At 40.6% G+C, this 24,251-nt stretch overlaps 1 protein-coding gene and 1 long non-coding RNA gene across 2 annotated transcripts in view; one reads left to right on the plus strand and one right to left on the minus strand.

The window, feature by feature from the left end:
- The window catches only part of LOC106805665 (sodium- and chloride-dependent transporter XTRP3A-like), an 84,725-nt gene extending 77,763 nt beyond the window's left edge, over window positions 1–6,962 (plus strand). The window contains exons 9-10 of the mRNA XM_014807395.1: window positions 2,372–2,644; window positions 5,831–6,962. Of these exons, the coding sequence (XP_014662881.1) occupies window positions 2,372–2,644 (273 nt within the window). The 3' untranslated portion in view covers window positions 5,831–6,962. The remainder of the gene's footprint in view (window positions 1–2,371; window positions 2,645–5,830) is intronic.
- Window positions 6,963–14,727: 7,765 nt separating this feature from the next.
- LOC106805009 lies at window positions 14,728–16,363 on the minus strand. Its single transcript, XR_001393391.1, has 2 exons — window positions 16,312–16,363; window positions 14,728–15,937 (listed from the first exon to the last, which is right to left on the minus strand). It is a non-coding gene; the product is annotated as an uncharacterized LOC106805009 (long non-coding RNA).
- Between the last annotated feature and the right edge of the window lie 7,888 nt (window positions 16,364–24,251).

The following is a 24,251-nucleotide window of genomic DNA, read 5'->3' on the forward strand; positions in this document are numbered from 1 at the left end:
GGTCAACGATAACTCAAGAACCGATTGACCCACATGTTTCAAATTGCATACAGTTGTTACTTCTATGGGAGAGATTTGAACGTCCTATTTTGGAGCACGGCAGTCGACCTACTTTTGAGCCACGCCCACTTTTTGGCAAAAATGAAAATGGCCATCTAAATTCATTCGATTTTGTTAAATTTTGGTATGTGAATATGCAAGGCTAACCCCAAAACAGTTGTTACTCCCAAATGGATAAATGACGACGTCATATTACGTTTATTTCGTCTAAGTGGTTAACAACTCTACAATCATATCTATATATACGTACATGTAATATTGTGTTTTAGATTCTTCGTTACAGTAATTTGACTGGAATATTTTATTGTTTTTATTTGCGCGATATTCGAAAACCAAAATGGCGATCATTTAGGCATAGCACCATCTCTCGTCAAGATTTCAGACTTTCAGATCTGAAACATTTATTTTCGCATCAATACTTATGCATATATTATTATCAAGAGTATATAATGGGAGATATGCTATATAATGGGAGTTCTCCCATATATACTCTTGCTTTATATATCCCCCCTCTCTCTTCTATCACACCCAAGGTGAGCTACAGTGTCATTGATTGACACTTTCATTATTATTTTAGAAGTATATGATCAATATTAACTTTACATTACACATACAATAATATTGCAGAGGAGTCACAATTAATACAAATTACAGTAAACATTTGCATTGCTGTATGGCTATAAAATTACCACATTGTAATTGCCACAGAGCATGTCACATGCCACAAAACAAATCGATGATGCCCGAAGGAAATTCGGGGTTGTCACCGGAGCAGTGTTGACACTATGCAATAATTTCCTTAAGAACACATTTCCTTTTTTCTTAAGTGAACGTTGTAAACTGATCCTATAAACTTAATAACAAATTGAGAATTTTTGAAATTTCAGCGGTTTTTAAATAATTAGCGACGATTGCATGAGATAAAAGTAGGCAGGGATGCATGTGGGACTGGAAATGTGTTCATCGCTTAACCCCCAAAAACTACTGAATCTGGACATTTTCATGGTTGGGATGACTGCGGGGGTGACTGTACTAGCTAGCTATTTGCTGCCGAAGTCTGTTCATTGTTTGTGGTGTGTGAAAATGCCATCTCTAGACGCCGATGGCTAAAAGTACGTTTCTTACTCTTGTAGCTGTCGTGTGTAGTACGGCACTGTTAGTTGGCATGATCTTCGTGACGTGTGCGGGAGAGTACTGGGTCGGGCTGTTCGACACGTTCAGCGCATCATTCGGGCTGTCTGTTGTCGCATTCATGGAGATGATCGGGGTTATCTACATATACGGATGGAAACGGTATGTGGTAATGAAATGGTGGAACATGTTGTTTTAATGGAGGAGGGAGGGGAACCTGGCATAATAGTAGATGAGCGCTAGGTCGTGATGTGGGGATGCATAGGGAGAGGTGGAGCCATGATGTGGAGATGGATGGGGAGCGGTGGAGCATCATGTGGTGATTGAGGTGTGAGAAGTGATATGGTGTGGTTAAACAATCATGAAATTGCATTGTGATTGCTCCCTTATCAAAATACACTTGTATTGAGCAGATATTCACAAGCATTCAATAACTTGTTTAAATGTGATACTGCCCAAGGTGTGGGCAAAGGTGTCGTGGTTTATATCTGATGTTTGCTTTTGAAGGTTTTCTGACGATCTTGAGGAAATGACAGGGATCAGGCCTGGCATATTCTGGCAGGCCACCTGGCGGTTTGTCAGCCCAGTAATCATCCTGGTTGTTGTCGTAGCCAGCATAGTCAGCTCTGCACTGAAGCCATTTTCCTACAGTACCTACAATAAAGAACTTGTAAGACATGCTAGGTGTAGATTTCGAACAAAGATAACACAAATGCCATTACTGAAATATTGTTATTGTGTCGTAGAAATAGCTGTATGTAGCACCTATCGTGTGATCTGGCTAACGAGTAAATCACTAAATGTGCCCCGTTTCTTTGGGATTTCTGCAAGATGTGGAATGAGAAATACTGAACGACCGCGTGACATCAAAGTGACCGTGCTCACATTTGTTGCTACAAGCGGTAGTGCAGCAGCAGCAGACGTTAACCATGCTTGTGTCTGTTGCTACAGGCGGTAGTGCAGCAGCAGCAGATGTTAACCATGCTTGTGTCTGTTGCTACAGGCGGTAGTGCAGCAGCAGCAGACGTTAACCATGCTTGTGTCTGTTACTACAGACGGTAGTGCAGCAGCAGCAGACGTTAACCATGCTCGTGTCTGTTGCTACAGGCGGTAGTGCAGCAGCAGCAGCAGCAGCAGCAGCAGCAGCAGACGTTAACCATGCTTGTGTATGTTGCTACAGGCGGTAGTGCAGTCTCAGCCGTACCCGAGGTGGGCGATGGTGATCGCCGCCTGCATCGCGCTCTCCACCTGCCTGCCGATCCCAGTGGTCGCGCTGCTGCGCTACTTCAAGATCGTCAAGGTGGAGGCGAACATCCCGGCGAGCGTGAAGCGGCTGAACACGACGCCGTCGACGGTGGCGATGATGCGGCAGAACACGGCGGGCAGCGACGACATGAACGAGTACTGCGACGAGGCGAACACCGACTACCGCACAGAGCCGCACAACTCGTAGGTACGCTGCGCGGCGGAGGCGGCGGCTTGTCGCGACGACGAGAGTCCGACCGCGAGCCGGGTCCCGGGTGTCTGATGCGGTCGGCTGGGAGGGTCCTAGGTGGATGGTTGATGAGAACGGTGTGGCGTACTAGGTGCTAGGTGTGTGCACATTCTAGGTTGGTGGTAGGAGCAGCTGAATGGAGGTCAGCGCAGGGGAAAAAATACACGGGAGCGACGAGCGATTTCGCTCTGGTAAGCTCTAAAATCGCTCTGGTAAGAACAATAACGGGAGCGATCGCGCGAGAGAAAATCGCTCCCGTGGCCTGATAAATTGAAATGTACACAAGTACGTACGTACAGCGAGCGCTACATATACACCGTGCATGCAGCAGCGGCTTAAGCTGGGTTTACACTGACGACTGACGTGGATATGCATTTTTGCATGTATTACATGCCGCCAGCAAAAACGTGCTCTCCCCCTAGGGTGGAGAGACACACCCCTGATTGCTGTTGTCTGATTGGCCACTTGGCAAAACGACGTCCAACTCGCCTGCTCCGAGTTAGGGAAATTAGAACATGTTCTAAAAATGCTGCTATCGATCGGCTGGACGTGCGACTTTTGCGTTTACACTGGCGATTGTAAGTTGCCAAACTGCCAAGTTCGTACAATTCGTCAACTCAAAATCGTCAGTGTAAACCCAGCTTATGTATCCGCTGCAGCTGACGCTGGCTAGATCAACCTGCTGACACATAATAAAATACAATTGATAATAAAAGTTATACAGCAGAGTGTAGAACTAGAAACTGTTGATACTTTCATTCATATTTAAATTTAACTTGACAATAATACCAGCTGAATCCAGCTCTTGCCTTGTATTAATCTGCAATGATGTGGTGACAATAGCATTCATACATTGTCTGTTGAAACTATGAATGATAGTCGATGATAAACTATATGCTGACAGATGTGATGTGATGTCACAGACTCACAGGCACACATCTCTGTGAGACTGTGACAAATTAACCGTGTACTTTCTTATTTTGAGACTGAAAAAAGAAACAAACAACTGCACAGTGGTATTTTTATATAAAAACACATTTATTTGCATCCAAACGAAAAGATAACGTGGTTCATTCTGTATGTTTATTACAGAGTAACAAAACAATAAGCAATCTAGAAGTAGTGACTAGTGAAGCATGTGTACATATAGAGAGAGAAGAGTGAGAACTGAGAAGGGGAGTGGTGGACAGAATGGTAGTATGGTACTATGATAGAACTTAGAAGATGGGAGAGGTCAGAGGTGTTGGAGCTTCGGAGGCGGCATTGTGAATGCGAATGGATTCAAAGGATGTTTGGATCATGAGTTACAAGTGTTATTAGTGATATGTAGTAATCTATATATATAAAGTTGTTCAGCCGAATTGGTCCGTACTCGCATAACTAGAGAACTCCGTGGCCTAGAGGAAAACTAAATATATTTTCAGAATCAGCACGTCTGGGAGGTGGTACTGGCTGAAACAAAAATTTAAAAAAGTTAAAAAGTTAAAAATAGATAAAAATTCTATTCATCAATAGATGGCGGTGCGTACAGAATAAAACATCACATACGTGTGAATCCATGGTGTATACCCTTAACGGCGCAGTGGCATAATCGCTAGAACATCCGTCTCCTACACCGGGATTCCGGGCTCGAGTCCCAGCTGCGGAACTTATTTTCTTCTTCTTTTTTTTTTTTTTCCTTTTACCTACCTCTTTAGTATGTATTATTTTCAATTTCTTACTTTTTAATTTTAATTTTTAATTTTTAATGTTTTTTATCTTTTGATTTCTTATTGTTTTTTACTGTTTGGGATGGGATGGGATGGGATGGGATGCGGTGCGATGGGACGGGATGGCATGGCAAAAAAAAATTGAAACTAAAAATGGCTCTGGTAAATTTTTGACAAGTCAGAAAAATGGCTCTAGTGAAAAAAATAGTATTTTTTACCCTGGGTCAGAGGTAGATGATATAGGGTCAAGTGTGTGTGTATGTGTGTGTGGGGGGAGGGTGATGTAGATAGCTGTGGATGTGGAGATGCAGAGGATGACCTTGGTGCGTGAAAGCGCCACCTATGTGGTAGCGTGGTGATAAGTAGGATGGACTGCGGCTCAATTGAGACGATATGTGCATGAAGCTGCAATCTGGGGGTAGATAATTGGTTCTGGGATGGGTCTGTCGCGTGCTATATGAGCTCTATTAAAACGAGGATTTCTAAAATTATTTCCGATTAGTCTCGTGTTTTCTCCACTTTTACGATACTTACCGTTATTGCTTTAGTAACAGCAATTATCTAGAGTAACGCTAATACATCTTAGAACTGTCGTACTTAGCTATATTCACAAAAACATGCACGATTCAAATTTTGATTACTCGTTTTGATTTCCGCCACCATTTCTTTTTGCGGCTTTGGTGACATCGTCCAGGGATAAGTATTGTAAAAATCGCACCGCGTTCACTAGACAGAATAAGATGCCCCTTTGTTTCAATTGGGGGCACTTAATTTGAAGGCCTCGTTTGCAAATTAATTGTCACTATAATACAATATGCCATGGTGTTATGACATATTCAGTTCTAATTGTTGTGTGCTATAATAGCATATAAATTCTTAGCGTTTTTCGAGTTGGTGTAATAACTATAAGTAACATCTTCTATTAGGTGGGACTTACTATTAGGGGTCACTATGTTTCGCTATATTTCTTCGAGATTGGGCATTGATTGCAGCAATCATTTGAAAATAATTACTTTAGTTACACCACCGATGTTGGTTTAACAGATTTACGATGTCGCAATTACAAAAAAGGAAATCGATCAAGGCTAGTTGAGAAGAAAACTAGTCAATATTTACTTGATACCGTACAGTGAGTATTAGTCTTCCTTGCTCCAGGAAGGAAACTAGTATAAAGTCGCCACTGTGTGTAGACTGGTTTTTCCATTTCCCATTATAGGGCACAAAATAAACCACATGAAAGTACTGCTCGCATCAGGACACACTTGGCCTGCAGCCAAAAACAATTTTGTGTATGCATGGAGGAATGCAAGTAGAAAGTCTGCTGTACGCTCAGATGATGAGTGACACTCGGAGAACCACAGTGGCTCATCCCACGCGCTGCGAGTTAGTTTAGATGCTTACCTTAGTCATCTAAGTAGTGTTTGCGTCTCTGCAGGGCCTGAGGACATGTTTTCCGTGGAGGCTGCAGGTGCGGTGACGTGCAGGTGGAGTCGTACATTGAAAACGAGCAGCACCTCATGCACAGCGATCACCGATCATCCGTATGTCACACGTGAGAAGTCGTGGTGAAATTTCTGTTTAAAAAATGAACTTGTTTTTGCTCCTATCGAGTTTAGGCTGTAAAGAAACTAGCGTATTTTTCTAAATTATAATTCACGCATCTGGTTTTCAATTCTGCTGAACATTGAGATGGAAATTGTCAGAGCGGTTTGTGTTCTGAAAGTAATGCCTGTGGTCGGTGGTTTAGAATCTTTGTGGTGGGTGGTCTGAACTTGTGTGGTTGCATTGTGTGTTTTCGTCAACACTGATGCACATGTCTACTGGGCCCCCATTACTGGATTCATCATTCTCTAGCATTAGTGTGCAGATCTAGGCAGGGGGTGCTCTAACCTGATTTCAGGGTGGGCTTATCACTTGTCACGTGCTGCTCTCTTCTCATACGAGGCTGCCCAAGAGCTATGCCTGGTCCCGGTATCAGACAGATTTTGTTTGTTAGGCGACTAGTGATTAGTGTTAAGTGTTAGGATAGCCATACCTTCGCAGGACCCAAGGTGGATGTTCTGTAATCCTGGTGGAGTAATCATAATGCAGAGAAATATTGCTATCTGTCCTGTTGCAGAGGTTTAAACGAAAAATAGAACCTATCGTGATCTTGAGCAAGAAGGCATGCTGCACATGCAGCCAGTGTAGCAGAGTAGAAGACGGGCGGACATAGTGAGTGACGATGGGTTAGAGGGTCACCCTCATCAGGTGTGGACCAGTGTACAAGTGTACAGTTAATGAGAGTGACAAGGAATGTTTCTCTATGAAACGCAGGCAGTTTTCGGGCACTACTCTACGTTTACCTTCATACGCGTTTGCCATGCGTGATCTATCTGGCTTTCAGCAGCGTTCCCATGAATACGTATGCGTACTCAGTACTGGTCACCCCCCCACGTCGACCATATCAGAGAATGAAACGTTACTAAATAAAAGATCCATGTACAAACAGTGTGTCAAACTGCATGCAGTGCCCCTTCGCACACTCAATATACCACTGCCACAATGCTAGCACTATTTTTAAAGTGGGCGGAGCTCAGGGGAAATCCAGCGAATGGAGATTCGTAAACAGCGTATGATTTGAAAGAGGTAAATGGGCGCACAATCCGCGTACTATTTCGTATCACTATTTTATCAAATTTTTCATGAAATATCGGTCGGATTTTTAATATCTTTGCAACTTTTATTAGTCCAAATCTTATTACATAGGATACGAGTAACGTGCCTGCTGTAAAACTTGTAGTAAAAAAGCGTTACAAATTGTAACCGAAATCTACTTGTGGCAGTGGTAGATTGAGCCCATGAGCGAGAGCGCCATCTGTCGTGGAGTTTGACAGTGTGTATGTACCCTATATACTGCGTAATAGTCACAAAAATGCTCCTGGGGTAAAGTTACCTTATAACATGCCAACTCGCATTGTTTACTTCACGTACATGCACTAATATTCGTAATTATATTACACGTGGAAAACTACCACACACTATAATTAGGATAACAATTTTGTCACGTTTTTTTCAATTGCAGACCATGAGCATATTTGCAGAAATGTCAGTAGCGTGTCGTTTGCGTTTGCGTTGCGCATGTACGTGAGTCAGTGAGTGGGTGTGTTACGGGAATTCTTCAGGCGTTTATTACTGGGATTGTTATGTGGTATATAGGAGAACAGTTTTTTAATAAGTTTATATTGTTTTGTAATGATAACAAGCCACCACCGTTGGTTGTTTGCATTATCGGAGCCCTTTTCTACGTGTGGCATACCGAAGAAGAATGAGGAGTGAAACATGTTCACTATCTAACGTATGCTGTTCCCTATCTAACGTGTGTTATGCGGTTTTTACACATAAAAATTTAAATCCCATGCTTTGTTCCATGCTATGCGCATTTCAAAGTATCGACCGTAGTCTGTTATTTTCCTCCTATTACTATTGGCATATACATTTATATATATATATATACATACATACATACTTGTGTGTGTGCGCGCGTGTTTTATGAGCATTTTATTTTCTGATATGGCCAAAGTGACTGGTTTGCGGGTTACTGCTCTGATATATTATCCGGTTGCGCCATTTGTATCTAGCGAATGACAACCGCGATGAATGCATCTTAGGGTTCATTGTTGATGGATAGATGTGTGACGCTCTGGGATACGTGTGTGATAACCATGGGTCAAAACTTGCGAAAAAACAAAAATTTTATCCACTTATTTGAACTCTAAAAATTATCACATGGTGCCGTTTTATGAATGCAAGCAGCAATGCAAGTGACAATTTTAAACTGTTTTTGTAAAGTGCTGTACAGGTTTCTATTGGGCTTTTTCTATCGATCTTTTTTGTTGAATCTCTTTTTTAAAAAGATTATTTCATAGATGTTTGACACTCTTACAGCTGTATGCGGTGAGTTCATGGCAGTCGTCAGCAACAATACAAGCAGTACTGAATTTTATATTCTACACACCCATCTTACCCATACTATACGCCACGTAATGTATCAATATATATATATATATTTGTATATATGTATAATATATGCAGACCTGTCAAGTCTCATGCCTAGTCACACTTTCATGCTAAAAGGCATGGATTTCTCACTTATTTCAAAAATATAAACGGGAGTAAAATTAATACCTAACAAAAACATGTTCGTAGGATAGTGGTTTTACTGCCATAGCATCTATTTTGAGAATTGCGGGTCTCAAAAGCATGGTTTAAAATATGAAGCCTGCACCAGATCACATGTGATGATTTATAGAGGTGCGTGCCCCTATACATTGCAGGCAGACGTTGAGCTTCACTCGACACCATCGAGCGATCTTGCTAGCCAACAAATATCACACATTTGAACAAGTAAACTTGACTTGAACTTGAGCTCTAGCTGTATATAGCTGCGTTCACACGAGGAGAAAAGTTGCGTTCACACGCTAAAATATACGCGGCTTGCTTAGCCACGGCTTGCTTAGCCGCGAATGCTCCGGCTTGCTAAGCGCGGAATCATATTCCGCGCCAACTAAGCCGCGTATATTCGGCACCACGCTGGCCGCGTATTGTTTGTCGTGTGAACGCATTCGAATTGCGAAACTGCAGGCGCTCTAACCTAGCACTGCTACCCGTTCGCTGCACGACGTTAGGGTAGCGTGTGGAACTGTCGACCCGGTACCAGTCTATATTATACCGCGCTAGCTAAACTCGAATCTCGTGTATCTCGTGTGAACGCGTTTTAACCGACTTAGCACCAACTAAGCTACGGTACCAGCTAAGCCGTGTATACGTGTGAACGCAGCTTATATCAACATAGCTATAATATATATATATATATATATATATATATATATATATATACATATAGAGTTAGATTCTGCTAGTGATAACAGTATCCGTTCAATTTAAAATTTCACAAACATGATCCCATCCAAATGTTCGTCTTCCAAGCTTTCTTAGGTGCTTCTCATTTTAGGGAGTTAATATATATTCACTGTCACACCTAGACAGGAACTCACCCAACAAGGTTAATGTGGCCAGAAAAGTCACAATTACTGTACTTTTTTCTATTTACTGTTTGTATTTTAGCATATAGTTGATATTTGAGACTGCGGTAGTTATAAAATTGATATTTCACGTATTGTTAAAACATTGTCGAAGTGCCATTAATTCCGCTAGCCACTGCTATGCAGTGAGCACGTGCAGCTGTTTTTTTAGCTGTTCCATTCCTAGACGTTTTCAGTAGGATATTACTTTTACAAATGGGAGGGAGCATGCTGGTCAGTCACCGCTGAAGCTTTTGGACTATCTGGCGATTTCAGTATTGTAGCTAGTATGTGACATAGTAAAAGGGATCATGCTACTGCTGGCTGTGGGAGGCTCAACGCATTTTACACATGGTGAAGGTTTAAAATTATGTAGCCAGTATGAATTCTTGCAGCAAATCTTGCATTAGCAACAAATTTCCCTACTTCATTCTGTGTACTGTAAAAACATACCTCCCCATATATCTTTGGTTGCATACGATAGTCTCGATTTTTGTTTGCTGTACATTGATAATCTGCTTTATATTTCATACAGTGAAAACATCCACCTTTATATTTTTGGCTGCTTATGGTACGTTATATGTTGCAAGCATAATAGTGTAAATACCGAGAGAATCGTGCAGTGTTTCAAATAGGTATAGTAGTGATTGTTGTAGCATATAGAGTTGGTATAAGCACATTCTAGAGGATGTCTTTAATGTGTTCCTTAGCTACAGGTTATGTATATAGACATTACATAAGACTATAGGTGGCAATACGTGGTCTTTCGTTAATTTTTCCTATCGGTGTGAAAATGTTGACTGTCTAGAATGTGACTAGAGAATGCATCTATCAGTAGATGTGAGAGAATAGACAGTGATAATTCTTTATTCTGAAACTTCATTAAAGTGCTGCCATATGCGTAATACATCACTGTGTCACAGCAATACTAGATACAATAATGTAATCTAAACACAGGATAGGGTTACAACGCGAGCCTATTCTTTTCTTGTATTTTAGTTTAATACAGAGTATTGTGATACATAGTAAGTTCCAGGATAGCGAAGAAAGGTTCGTGTTGAGAATAAACCCAGTTTGGAAGTTCTAGTCTCTGGAAACGCACCAGAAAACCGCCCTGAGTGATTCACTCAGGGATTCCTCCAAAGAAAAGAATAGGCTCGCGTTGTAACCCTATCCTGTGTTTGGGTTACATTATTGTATCTACAGCAATACATGCTCACTGGCCCAACTTCCAACCTATGGATGGCAGTTTGCACTCCATCTTTCGAATCAGTAGTGAATAAAAGCAACGTTTCTAGTTTGTTATTATGAACTCCTGATCGAATGCACATCTAAAGGTGAATGAGGAGACACCTAGGTAGATGCGTACCGCCGTTAACCCTGAAGCAATGGTACCAATGTGAACACTGCTTTGAAGAGTAGAGGAAGATTGTGTGTAAGAACATGCAGGGTACTGTGTCACAGTAAATTACACCATGAATACCATTCAACAAAATAATTAATACCTTCTGAATGCCCTGTTGATGCAGCTCCGAGATTGGGATGGAAGTGCATACATGTTATAACACTAGCTATACACATTTTGCTTAGCAGAAACCTGCTTTTTACCATCTGATCTGACATACCAATCAGTTTACCCAAGTTGATTATCGATTTTTGTTCAGGTGTGTTGGTGTGGGACTGATGTCTATGTAGTATGTTGTATACACCTCGCTCGCCAGGCACGACAGAATAAATATAACATTCTGCCTGTATTATCCAGAAGGCAGATCAGCAGGGTAGGCAGAAGGTAATAATGATGTTGTTATAGTTGTTAACATACATGAGAATTTTTCGCGGATTCATGGATTTTCGCTTTTTTAATTATTTTTCCAAGCATAATGAGAAATTGCTTAATTCGTGTTGAGGTTAGTCAGTGATTGACGATTGTTACCAGTGAATCGTAAAAGCATTCAAATACTGCACGATCAAAAGTAATCTGGAAAATATTGCTACTATTTTGGGTCCTATAACTGGAGGAAATTAAATGGGGTATTATATGCCCAGGAAAGCTCACGATTGCTCTCCTGTGTTCATTTTTTCCAAAATGTTTCCGGGTGAGATCCCTTGGACGTCGGCGCGGGCGCCTGCCACTTTTTTGGTCATTCACTGCTCTCATACATGTATGTAATTATGATAATACATAATACAACTTTACTTCACTGGTAGTTTTAGTAAATACTCTGTGTGCAGTCTATCAGGATAGTGGTATTGAGAGCTTTGCCACTTAGGGAAGGATGATAGCCTGTAAAATGCTTTTTATAATTGTTACTTCCTGTGATGTAATCCATTGGCTGGGGTGTGGATAGCGAAGTGTTTGTGCTGTGTAAGTATAAAATTCTAGTGTGTGTATCGTCCTATGGCGATAAGGTCTAAATTAACGTAGAGAGCGCTTCAAATCTGCTGTAGATTTTTAGTAACTAGATATAACAGGTTTATGTGTGACGACCAACTGCATTAGGTACTATTGCCGATCAAGGTAAAACTGGGGTTATTCATGAGATTGAACAATGTAAAAGATACATACATTAATTTTTGCAAATATAGTACAGCAAATTGGAAATGTGTACTGTATTGCTTCATGATTTTGTGTTTTCTGTTTCAATGAAATAACCCTGGGAATTTAGTGAAGTAAAGAATAACTAACTACGCAAGAGATCTTTTAGTGACTGGTATTCACCCAAAGCTTTCCTCTGATTAATTATATAGGCACATTCGCAGTCAGATGGGTCTCACATGCAATCTCATTTATCAGGTGCCGTTAAAATAACTTGTGTTTTACTGAGTTAACTTACCACTGTTGTGTTTTTTTGCAAACTTAGTTTGGGTATTTTGCCCATTTATATGTCATGCCTCAATACCCAGATATGCATTGTACAGCTAGTCTTGTGTACAGCTTGTGCTTTATTTCTCCTTTTATTCATATACACATTAATCCGGTAAGGGCGTGAGTGTGGACGGTTCTCTTGTGTTGGAATGGCCGGTGAAATTAACACCAGTGTTATTAATGTCTAAAGTGGTGACTGTTGCTTGACAAGTAAGGTTTGTTTTTTGATTCACATAATAAATTAAAATGAAAGGAAACAATTATTTTATCTACATGTTACCATTATACTTACGTTTATGCACAACGCATTTATTTAGATATGAAGGATTTATACTATAATCTTTCTTACTTTTCCATTATTAACACAAATCTGTTTGATCGAAAGAAAAACACTAGATTAAGTTCAGTTGTAGTTTTGTTGTATCAAATTGTACCAGGCTTAGTGTTAATATCTTCCAATGAACATTAGAGATTGCATTCAAATCTGTTGCGATACAAGAAATGTAGCAGTGGAGTGGTAGACGCACGAGTGCAGTGATAGAGCTATTTAATATTTAATACTGGGTCCAATTTTTTGCCTGTTGTGCAAGTGCTGGGTGCGGTGCGGTGAAGTATATAATTTCCATCATTGGTTTGCCTACATCTCAGGACTGAGCGTGAAAATGTACGCACTTGCTTTCTCAAACGCGATAAATCTGTATTGGTGTATATCGGTGGAGGAGCATAGATTGTGTACCATGAGCACATACATGGTTTTATATCTTGGTCTGTATTTAATTATTTGGTTTTCCCCTTCATCTTGTAAACTGCACATGTTGAATGCTGCAGCAATGTAGCCTAGATGCACATGATTTTATAATTTGCAATATAGTTTGACAAGAAAGGTCAGTTTTTAATAAATTAGATATTCGGCATTTCACTGGCAATACTAGCAGCAAAATTATGTAATTTTGACCAACACTTTTGTTAACGTTGCGTTTGGCTGAGAGGGTATGTCCCCCAGGGTACTGCCGGAACGTACCCTGGGTACGGTCCGGTATACCGGAACGTACCCTGGTACTATCTAATATGCCGGACCGTACCTCGCCTACTCCACTAACGAGTCTAGGGAGTCGCCTACGCCTCCTCCCTAACCCTGGCCTAACCCTAACCATATCAAATAGTGACCAGGGTACGTTCTGGTATACCGGACCGTACCCAGGTTACGTTCCGGCAGTACCCTGGGGTACATAGACCATATGAGCCACTGTAGGTGCGTGGTTGTACTTTCTTCTGCAGTTCATTGAGCGAGTTTTCCTATATCGAGAAAGTAATGTGCACTAGTATTAAGTACATAATTGTATTGATCTATTTATGTCTATATATAAAACCGTGAATGAATGCGAAAGTTAAGAATAAAAATGTAAAAAAATATAAGAATGCTCGCCCTACATTTTACCCTGCTCGGGCGTGTGCCATAAGGGTGAAGCTGTATATCTATACCTACCACTCTCCTGGAAATTTGGGTACTTTGTTACTTCATTTTCACAGATGTTATTATGTGACTTGTGTTAGTTTATTGAAAAACAGATCACTAAGGTTTATTTTTTTTATCTAAAGTACAGACGTTGCTCTCAGCAGGATTATTTAGACCGATTTTGATGGCAGCAGAACACTAGAGACAGTTGTGGGTCAAAACTAGAAATCTTAGGCTATAGTCTGACACGGGTCATTTGCAGTCAGCCACCTGGGATAGGCCTGGCAGACTTGCAGAAAGAAATCCGAGACAGTCAAGAAGGTTGCAGTGTATCAGTTGATTAAAGTTGTGTGAATAAAGAATTACTTTAGCAATTCGTGATGCTAGTAAAACAGTGCTTGTGTTGTGCATAATCTGCATAATTTTACAGTACTTTTGAGCAGCTGTGCTAACTTTAGACTTCATGCGAAATTGTTACCACAGACCACATGTAAGAGTTTATGTAATTAATTGCTTAATTACTTGTGCAAATTGTGCCACCTTGTGCCAGCAACAAGCACTGGCTTCTGTAATTGATAAGAATATTAGGTGATGCTATTATAGTCGTGTAAGATGATTGTTGTTTTTCCTTGATGTGCATGGACTGGTGTTTCTGTATTCTAGGCTTTGTCTAGTATGCAAATTATAAAGCAGTTTTGGAATTTGGGTTTATGTAATAAAATATACAGACCGTACATGGGTTCACCTCGTATTAATAGTTATATTGCCTGTAAGAATTGGATGATGAAATCACATGCAAGCACGTTCAACTATGTGGCAATCAGTAATCATGTTTATATACATCGCAAATGTTGCTATGTTAAAGTCTAAAACTTTGGTATGGTAAACAAATAACTAATTATAACCAATACAAGACAAGAACAAAAATACAAAAATAACTGCAGCCGTTGTAGTAATCACAAATTATTTATTACTTGACCTGTAATGATCAGTTGGTAAACGCTCATCTGTCTCAGTGCACATGATGCCGAGGATGATGTATGAGAACTACATCGCCAATGTTTATGAACCCTTGCTAGTATCGTTATGTTGAGATGCCTGATGGTCAAGTGGTATTATTAGAGTTTCACATAGTGCTACTAAATTAACAATAATACTGTTATACACATATACTCGACAAAATTAAAACGAAGGTGCATAACAAATTTCTTAAAACAATGTGAATATTAGCCTTAGTGTAAGTGGTAAGGTGCTACAGAATATTTATACTGATGCATGATCTAGTAATTACTTTAACACAATGTTTCGATCATTTTATAAATGTTAAGTGAGTTCCCCAATATCTGATGCAGTATTTAAAGCACTCGGTTCCGGTCCAAATTTGTGTTAATCAAAAATATTTTTAACGGGAAAAAAGACAACCAGAAGAAAAAATCTGGAGACTGCACATACATACACTGGTATAAAAGCAAAAACTATTAACAAGCAATTCTACCTCCACACTAATTAAATTATTAAAGAGACTGAGAGCGAACAATTAATTATTCAACAGGTAAATCAATCAGGAAATCATTACAGGCGGGTCGGCACTTGCCAGCGAGGAGTCATTAACGACCAGACCCCTGGTGCAGTGCACTAAGAATTTTACCCACAACACTGAAACAATGTGCAGTATTTTGCAGAGTGGATTTCACATGCTGAATCAAAGCAATAGGTAAGCACGAATAAGTGCAACGGCAACAGTGGAAACGTCACGGGGACAAAGTCCCCGGGGGGTCTTAAGTGGTACAGCTTGACTCTAATACTATGATCAGGTGTATTACAACGCGATGCAAACACTGGAATGGACTAGACACAACATTCAATCTTTCTCTTCTTGTTGCGATCACTTTAGTGAAATAAGCCAGAATTTTGGCATGATGAAGTGAAAAACGTTCATAGAAAATGAGAAAATTAACCCCGGTTGTTACGTGCAGCCAAACAGTTGTGGATGTCGGCCTGTTGTGGCAGAGGCCCATTCTTCCATTTCTAGGCATGGAAGAGGGAGTGTACCATCCAGACTGTCCTCAATGCCTAGCCTTCACGATGTCCGCTGATGATGAGGGTGAGGAAGGTGCGACGGCAGCGACGCGATTCAAACATGGGCACTCACTTTCACTGTGAATACAAGACAGCACGTAAACTGTAAAGACCTGCTAACTAGATTAGTTAGAACAAACGAAATGTATTTATGTGAGTAAGTAATGAATCGCTGGTGGCAAGTTCATGTTTTATTGCAACTATCCACCAACACCCCGTGTAACAGGAATCCATGAAGTAGTGCAGATAAACGCGAGCAGCTATAGATTTTACATCTAATGTCTAATGAGCAACAATAAACCCGACTGTCTGTCATGCTAGAGTGACTAATAGAAGTAATAAACGCATGCTACATACATTATTGTCGAGTGTAGCTAAAATGTAAACTACCCGAGCCACTGCCCGAGACATTTGATTAAATGCTGTAGCTATTGGTGTGTATTTTGCTTTACCTGACGTTTTTACATTCGTTGCAGCAGAGGCTTTGTCTGATTTTCTTGCTCTGCAATGTAATTTATTGAAACACTGTAAATTCAATCATGCTGAATTTTGATGAGTTATGGGTTAAGGTACGCTAATCAAAACGCAGACTAACTGTAATTGCATTCGTTAAATGGAATCATGATTATCAAATCACCACTGCTAGATATGCACTACTGCTTCCCTATTTTCACCCTTTTGTACTCGTACAGAGTAATACTCGAATCTAGCAATCGCTTCTCGAGTATTATGTCAAATCATAGCAGAGAGAATTGTGCCAACGTGTGCATTCGTACTTCCATTGGGCATTTGATGCTGCAAACGAACATATGGCGATCAATTACCATGGTGCAAGCGAGCAGTGCTTTACTCCTAATGAGTCAACTCAGATATTCATCTACGCCGCGTGTGACTCAGACTCAGGTTCACGCCAGAGCCCCTGCGAACCTGTCTCCGTGAGGTTAACAGCTAAAACGGATAAGCAGATACCCTGCCATCTGGATGTGAGAGTAGAAAAATGGTGGGACAAACAAATGTATATTTCCCCATTCCCTCTTAGAAAAATAACCGGGTATATCGTGCCAGTTATGTGCTCAGTCGGGTGCAATAATAATTGTGGTTGCAATTCGCAGCAAAACAAACATTCCCAAGCAGGAGAAACACCTTACCTCTACTTTTCAATTCCGTCTACCCCAGCTTGAGTCATAAGGTCAGCTATGTTCTTTTCTAGGTCATCTATTCGCTTGCCCATCTCATCTAGTGTGCAGTGCTAAGGAAATCTAGTATCACAGGTCTACATCACCACCAACTGATCACGAGTTGACTGACCGCAGTACTGAATCACTCTACAATCGGTGCATACATACGAGACCCATCACCTCCATTCTATAAACACTAGACAAATTACTGCCAATAGAATTTGTGTGAGGCGGTACGAGACACAGCTACCCAAACGCAATAGTTGCTGTGATAAAAGGATATTTCTGTTGATGATTTGGTCCGACATCGTTTGAAACTTGTCCTGCATTCCCTGCAGTAGATCTTGCACCTGAAAGTCCACACAGTGATTAGCGAGAGAGCATCTCCCGCACATCCTACTCATACACACACGACTCGGGCATAATCATAGAGCAAAGCATTGTAAACTTAAAGATCCTCCCTCACTCTCACCCATACATTATCTCACGCGCTAACCCCTACTTTTCTCTCATTCGCCAACACTTAAATACATATATACAATACCCCGTCCATGTTATCCATAGGCATTTTGATGAATGGTGAAAAATCAAAGCCGCTACGTGTGAGCGCAAACACGAAAGCCTCTGCCGCACCTTCCACTACCTGAGGTCCACTAATGCACACTGAAAACCTGACCGATCACAATCAATAATGAGTGGGAGCGCCACAGGAGACCAGTGCCATTACTAATTGAATGCTCATTCATTATTCAACACTTATGAAGTTGATAACACACATTATTAATCACCTACAAAGAATTGGTCACTGCAATCGCCATGCAGTGGGGCGGGAAATCTTACTTGGCGTCATACACCACAACATTCACTGGTTGGTAAATTTATGTGAAAGTCATTTTAACTTGTACATTAAAAATCACTCAACAATGTTACCAACTCGTTCAAGCACATCTTTATTTTCCAACATAGAGAAGACGTGTACAACTTGGGTAATGATATATGTACACCTGCTGTCCAGTATATTATTACTCTAATTTATTTTCACCTGAAATTCAATAATTAATTACATATCCAACTCAACTGTCAGCTATAAATTCCACTATCGAATGTTATCGCAATTTATATTACGACTACTAGCATAAACTACTAGACATTTAGGTTTAAATCTCAAAAAGACAGAATCCTTATGGGTGCCAATGATTAGTACAGACAGAGAATAAATGAGTAATGAATCACATAATATTTAGTACTAGTTATACATACAAATGCTGTCTGTAGCTGCATATACTTATAATTTCTACTAGCTCTGTACAGTGCACACTCTGTATTTAACAAGAGAAAGAATATTTAAGCACTGCGATTCTTAGGCTGTATCTACACTGAAAAGAATGTCCATGGGCCTTAAGCTCGTTTGCGCATGGCATTGTCGGAGCACGTGGCATTGTTGGCAGAATCGATCAACTCGGTGCAAACAAATTCTGACATCCCCATGGAAAAGGTGCATGCTGTGACTGGCCATCAATAAATAAAATCTTATCGTTCAAATGCCTTTTGGTAACGTTTTAATAAAGGAAATTGCTTCCGGAAGGCTATTGTTGGTCTCTAAGACGATTTAGCTATTAGGTCATTGTTTACATCAGGAGTCTATCAATATTGATAGACCCCTGTTGATAGACTCCTGTTTACATGCATCTCTATGAATATTATAATACATACTGTGAAATATTGTTTTCAGCATTATGATGAACATATATTATCAGGTATTCGAGTACAAGTTACAGGTATGTTCATGGTATCATCACATTGAGCCCACGTGTAACCCATATTTTAATTCCCGTCTTTGTATATATATATGACAGCATAGGACCGTAGGACGGCATTCTTCATTTTAAAATGTTAATATATACCAGGGCTAAATAATAACAGATGTGCTACATTATACAACATATACACACACGCATATATATATATATATATATAGATCAGATAAATATATATATAATAATATGTATATGCACGCACGCATGCACTTACGCAGACAGAAGTCTGTAAAATAAAGGAGATGGTGGTAGCTAATCTAGCTATCATCAAGTTTTATATTCTCTCTCTACATAGATATAGATATGTGGTTAGAAAATTCGGGACATATGCTGGGTTCTATGATATCAATGGAAATTCTATTAGAATCTGCAGTATGGAATGTATCTCATAAATAATATGATTTAAGGAAATCCATTTGCTTTTAAATTAATAAATAAGAAACACCCTCGGTCTGTAGCCCTTGGCTGAAAAGTCGTTTTGCGCAACTTTTCAGATCGTGCGCTTTGAGTGGCGCCACCGTCGTTGTAATCAAACTATAGTCGTTAGTTTTAAAACATAAGAAAAAACTTTTTATGTAGCATAATTTTAACCTAAATTAACTGAAAATAACCCTAGAACCTAGAGTAAAGGATCCCTTTAAGCACCAAAGATAGGTTGTACCAGTCTATAACTACTATGTCAGACTACTATATACATGTTTCATGTTTTACTAATCAGTAAAATATTTGCTATTAATTAGGTGAGAATATATTTTGCTACACGTACGTTTCTTGATTGTGCAGTTATTTATGAGATAATTCTTTTAAGTTAAAGTGTGATTTCCCCCTTCCATTACACCACTTGACCATTTACACTTGACCCCAGTTTCGACCTCCCAATGTCATTTTGGATTGGCTTCTCAAGTCCTGAACATCACCACCGTATATCAAGCCGTTTGGATTTCTACCGATATTGTTGACAGACAGACGGACATATGCTCTTGCCATTCGACAAGCTGTTATTAATTTGTAACAAGCAGTTTATGAAATGTTACCATATTAATAAAAGAAAAGGACTAGATTATTACATGCAACTAATATGATAGTTTCACATTTGAACTCAAATTGTACCAGTGGCCAGAAAGGCACGGTATAAAAGTTAGCAATTAAAGTTGACAGTAGACTTTCTGCCTTCTTTCACTGGACAGACTGAATTATGACCATAACCTATCATCTTATTATGAGTCAATCCTCTTTAAATTACATAGCTTGCATAATTGTGAATGGTTACAACTTACATGGCCAGTTACATTTAGATACCCCTACCGTATATGATCGCGTAATAACCGCGGGCGCCTATAAGCCGCACCTCAATTTGATGAATCGAGTAACCAAGTATTGCGCCTAGTATATTTCCCCTCACGGTACGGCGCACTTATAAACCGCAGAGCAAATACAGGGTTGAAATCTGAGGCCAAATTTGCGGTTATTACGCGAGTATATATACGGTACATTACTTGCACATTCAACCACAACTGCTATTGTTAGTAAAACTGCAACAACTTGGTACCATGGCGCATATCAACTGTGTATACACACAGCAAAATAACAAGCATAGACCTTATTTAGACTCGGCGGGTTAAAAAGTGAAATGCTGATTAAATGCTGATTCATATAAGGTGCATAAGTCAAATAACTGTACCTCTTTAAGAAACTGCAACAATAAATGGTAATGCACTGTGGTTTTGTTGTGTAAAGTACACAAATCGTAGTGTACCACTTGTGGCACTGTTAAATGCGATACTGCATGAATGCGACAAGATCAGGTGAAGATTGGTATTCCCTCGTAATGAAGCCCATTCGTAGCACTCGATGATGTGAGCCTGATCTCTGCTTTCGACATGTGTCATACTTAAAGGATCCCTTTTAAAAGTTCAACTTCTTCGTTTCTGTCATTCCATATTGGAATTCTCTTCCTTCTGCTCAAGTTAATTTCAAAATTGAAACTTTTTCTACTGCAATTCGCACTGTTGGTCTATTGATTTGATCAACATTGTCCATCTATGTCCTCGGTATAGTTCGGGGGACTTTAAAGACAGGTAGTGTTACATCCTGCATACAGCCTATCGAATAACCTCCTCATTGCACCTACTCTGCACTTCCTGCAAAAATGAAAATGGCCTTCATGGTAGAGTAAAATAATTGGGTAAAAAACGTTTATTTAGTACTTTACACAATAACTTCACTCACACCTATACACAAATTGTAGAGTTTTCCGCTATCGTGCTGCCAGATGGGATTTTATGGGCTGTGGCCTACGCTGTTGGCCACGAGAAACAATGGCTGAAATCTCCTTAGTTTGTCCATATTTGTGTATTTATTGTGTAAAAACACTACTATTTTTAACACATTTTTACCCAACTATTTTACTTTTAACATAAAAGCCCATTCATTGGCCCTTCCACATTTCCAATATGGCATAGATGGAATGTGGAGATGGCAGTTTATTTGAACTATAATATATGCAGGAAGTTATGCACTATCCATTGAAGAGTAATCTTTACGAGGTTACAGATAGGAATGGCAAGTAGTGTGTTACATCCTCCACACAAGCGGCCTAACAAACTAAGCCACTTGTTGACCTCTGACAAACTTTTTTTCCTGTAGCAGTGGCAGGGCTTAAATAGTGGGATAAAAATGGATTAACTTAGCATTTTCACCCAATGACTTCCCGGTCTATGCACGAATTGCAGTTTTCCACCATCATACAGTTGGATGTGATTTTAGGCAATCTGACCTACACAGTTAGCCACAAGAAACAATGGTCGAATAATTTGTGCATAGGTATGATTCTGAAGTTAGTGCATAAAATTATGACGTTCATAAATTTTTACCTAACATTCTACTCTGTAATGATAGAAATTCCATGTCTGCAAGAAATGCAGTATAGGTGGAATGTGGAGGTGTCATATTTTCTTAGGTAGGCTGTAACCTCATACCCTCATAAAGATTAGTCTGCAAAGTCCAAGGGACTATATCAAAAACTGATCGAGACAAAGGATCGCAGTAGAAAAGCTTGAAATTTTCAACTAACCAAAGAGGAAGAAAGAGAATTCCAATATAAAATGACAGAAATGAAGAAGCTAAACTTAAAGGGATCCGTTGAAGATGGCATATGTCGATAGCAATGATCATGCTCAGATGATCAAGTGCTACTAACAGGCTTCATAAAGCAAGAGGGACTGTACTCAATCTTTACCCTACTGTGCACATTATTTTATACAAACTACCCAGAATGCCTCTATTTATGAAACTGTATAGTTTCCGTCGCTCCACAGCATTATTGTTATGCGGACGATACCGTAGAGTTCTCACTTGACAGTTTTGTTTCAGTGTTTGAACTTGGAAGATTGGGAGGTCTCGTGACTCGTATCTAGCGCATGACTTATTTTATTTTACTTAATTTAATGTGCCATCTTCTAAGTATCCCTTTAAGTTTAGCTTCTTTTGAGGCTTTTCCTACAGCGATCTGCAGTGTTGATCCGTCTATTTAATATTAGAGCAACTTCTCTCTTTTCCTCTTCGATAATAGTAACTTGGATTTTATAAAGACTGTTATTTATGAGAAAAAGTTTAACCTACGGTAACATTTATTGCCATTTAACGCCAACCGTTATTGGTCTACTTATGTTAGTTGGTCGGTCTTAAAAGCTCACCAGAGCTTATGTTTCTCATGTTGTAAACATACCGACTTTAAATAAAGATTCCTTGAACTTCCCAGTTGGCCTACTTCCCATTTCGTACACTCTCAGAATGGGCAATACACCCATTTCGTCTACTGAGACTACTCTCCGAATGGGTAATAGTGCCATTTCGTCGTAGTATTGATATTACAACAAATACCAGGAGAAATTAGTGTGGATGCCACTCGGTCTAATCTATGTGTGCTATAGACCGAATAATTCTGTCCCATATAGTTTAAGTTTAACTGTCGCCGTGCAGCGCAGCAGCAGCACACAGACGCCCGCGCGTATATTATTGAAACGCGTTCAAGTGGCGCTGCAGGCTTGCGCCTTAACCTTTTTCTTTCCAGGTGGCCAGGCCGGCCCCACTTGGTGGATGAGGATTCAGCGGTGGCGCAAGATGAGGGGGGAAGAGACTTTTTTGTTTTTTTTTTTTCAGGTGGCCCGGTTGCTAACTTATTAAATAATTTATTGTGATTCTAACTATGGGTAATGGTGTTTTGCAAATAATTTCGCAATAGCATAGCCTAGATTACGAAACGAAAAATGAAAGAACAAAACCATGACTGAGTTAACAGAATGTTTCCAAATATTAAAAGGCTACAAATCCTCTGCGTCTGGGCCAGCTTCTAGGAAGTAGCGAGATGTCATTAAGAGTGTCACCATCAAGAACGTGTCCGTGTCAAGTCATGTCAATGTCAGTGTGGACTAGAGTCATAGTGAACTGCTCTGATTGATCCGATATCAAGTGTCTGAGAGAACAACATGGGGTCAGATCCGGATCAGAGTCTGGCGTCAGCTGCTGGTCTATTTTGGCACATCCCCTACAGCCGCCTCCTCCTACACCCTATCTGGTCCTACAGGCGATCATCGCCCTACAGCCCTCCCCCTACGCCTCTCTGTCTCTACAGTGTATCATCCCTGACCCCCCCCCGCTACCGCCTGCTCTGTTCTATCAGTGTATCAGTCCCTACAGCCCTCCCGCCGCCTCACCCTCCCTGGTCTCTAGCAGTGTATATGCGCCTACCCCCTCCCCCGACAGTGGCTACACCCTCTCTGTTTTTCAAGGTGTATCATCCGCTACACTCCTTCCCTGTCGCTGAACAGTGTATATCCCTTACAGGCCCTCCCCCCGTGAGAGCCGCTCTCGTCTCTACAGTGTATCGATCCCTACACCACTCGCCCCTCAACCCTCTCTGTCTCTACAGTTAGTGATCGGACCTACTCCACCCCTCCGCCCACTACATCCCCTCCTGTCTTACAGTGATAGTCATCCTACAGCCGCCTCCCCCCCCTACAGTCGGCGTCTGTCTCTACAGTGTTCAGCATCCCTACATACCCTCGGGCGCCTACGAAGCCCTCTCTGCTCTCGTACACGTGGTAGATCATCCCTAACAGCGAAGGGTGAGATGAGTGGAGGGATGCTCCCCTACCCTCTCTTCTCTTACAGTGTATCTCACCCTACACCCTCCACCCTAGCACCCTCCTGTCTGCTATCAGTGACTATCCCTAACACCCCTTCCCTACCAGCTCTCTGTCCTCTAACAGTGTATCATCCCACACCCCTCCCGCCTGACACCATCTCTGTATTACAGTGTATCATACCTACAGCCCCTCCCCTGTTCCTCTACAGTATATCATCCGTACACCCTGCCCTGTTCCTCTACAGTGTATC

This window comes from Priapulus caudatus, unplaced genomic scaffold (assembly GCF_000485595.1).
Source record: "Priapulus caudatus unplaced genomic scaffold, Priapulus_caudatus-5.0.1 Scaffold0, whole genome shotgun sequence".
Lineage (NCBI taxonomy): Eukaryota > Metazoa > Priapulida > Priapulimorpha > Priapulimorphida > Priapulidae > Priapulus > Priapulus caudatus.